We start from the raw sequence: 1,299 nt of genomic DNA on the forward strand, positions 1-1,299 counted from the left end.
GCTTTATATATCATGTTAGCAAGTACATCGGAACATAAAGCTCAATCTCCAAAGAAGGAGGAGAAAACCCATGTTGGTAGAACATCAAGTTAACATAAAGGATTTACCTGTTTAAACACCTTTTACCTAAGCAGGTGTGATCTCTGTGCATTCGAAGAAGACATTCTCACATGCACACAGACACATCAAATATTTCACTCCGAAAAACATCATACTTTATTTTTTACGTTTACTTAAAATATGATTCATAAATAATTTATAAAAGTTTCCAGCCTGACCCGTATCTCTGCCTTTTGTGCAGCAACTGAGACTGTATCATGACCTCTGTGTTTATCCATCATACACAGCAGACAGACACACTGCTGGTCGGTACGGCAGTAGACCTCCAGCGGTCTGTCATGGTGGGAACAGATCTTGTCCTGCCGAAGTCCAGTGGCATCAGTCAGCTTGTGCTTCTTAAAAACTGGAGACTCATAGTGAGGCTGGAGGTGAGTTTCACAGTAAGAGGCCAGACACACCAGGCAGGACTTGACAGCTTTGTGTTTTCTCCCAGTACAGAAATCACACTCCACATCTCCAGGTCCAGCATAATGGTCAGCAGGAGTAGCTGCTTGTAGTCCAGTCTGCTTCAGGTTCTCCACCACTTCAGCCAGGATGGTGTTTCTGCCCAGAACAGGTCTGGGTGTGAAGGTCTGTCTGCACTGGGGGCAGCTGTAAACTTCAAGATGATCCTCCTGATCCCAGCAGCTCTTAATGCAGCTCATACAGTAACTGTGTCTACAGGGAATAGTCACTGGATCTTGCAGTAGATCTAGGCAGATTGGACAGCTGAACTGGTTCTGATCCAGTAAGACACTGGCTTCTGCCATTTTACCATGAACACTGATAGGATTCCGTTTTGTTTTCACTCACAGTCATCTGTGTGTGAAAGTGGGAGGAACTTCCTGCTTCTCAGGCTGCAGTAGGTGTGGTTTTAGACTGAGACCAGACTGAGAAGAGCAGACTGGGCAAACGCTAGATTTGGAGTTTATGAATAAAATAGTACATTATACAAACTATACACATTTATTTAACTTTTATGAGTATAACTGATACTGACATTGTTTTTCCACAAACCAGTTATAATGCTAATATTTGATTTTGTGGATAGAAATTAGATAGAAAGGTAGAAGACAGCAGTTCTATTGAGAATGAATTTCTGTGCCCAGACAGGTTAATGATACGGAAATGGATTTTGCCGAAGGATATTTCTCTTGGCTGTATAAATTCCTTTGAGAAGTAAGAATACCTTATACATAA

The 1,299-nt window shown here is 41.9% G+C and overlaps 1 protein-coding gene across 1 annotated transcript; it reads right to left on the bottom strand.

The window, feature by feature from the left end:
• Positions 1-245: 245 nt before the first annotated feature.
• Positions 246-869, bottom strand: LOC140588993 (E3 ubiquitin/ISG15 ligase TRIM25-like). Its single transcript, XM_072711658.1, has one exon. The coding sequence runs from the start codon at positions 867-869 to the stop codon at positions 246-248; it is 624 nt and encodes a 207-aa protein (XP_072567759.1).
• Between the last annotated feature and the right edge of the window lie 430 nt (positions 870-1,299).

The sequence above is a fragment of the Paramormyrops kingsleyae genome, chromosome 4 (genome assembly GCF_048594095.1).
Source record: "Paramormyrops kingsleyae isolate MSU_618 chromosome 4, PKINGS_0.4, whole genome shotgun sequence".
Taxonomy (NCBI): Eukaryota; Metazoa; Chordata; class Actinopteri; order Osteoglossiformes; family Mormyridae; genus Paramormyrops; species Paramormyrops kingsleyae.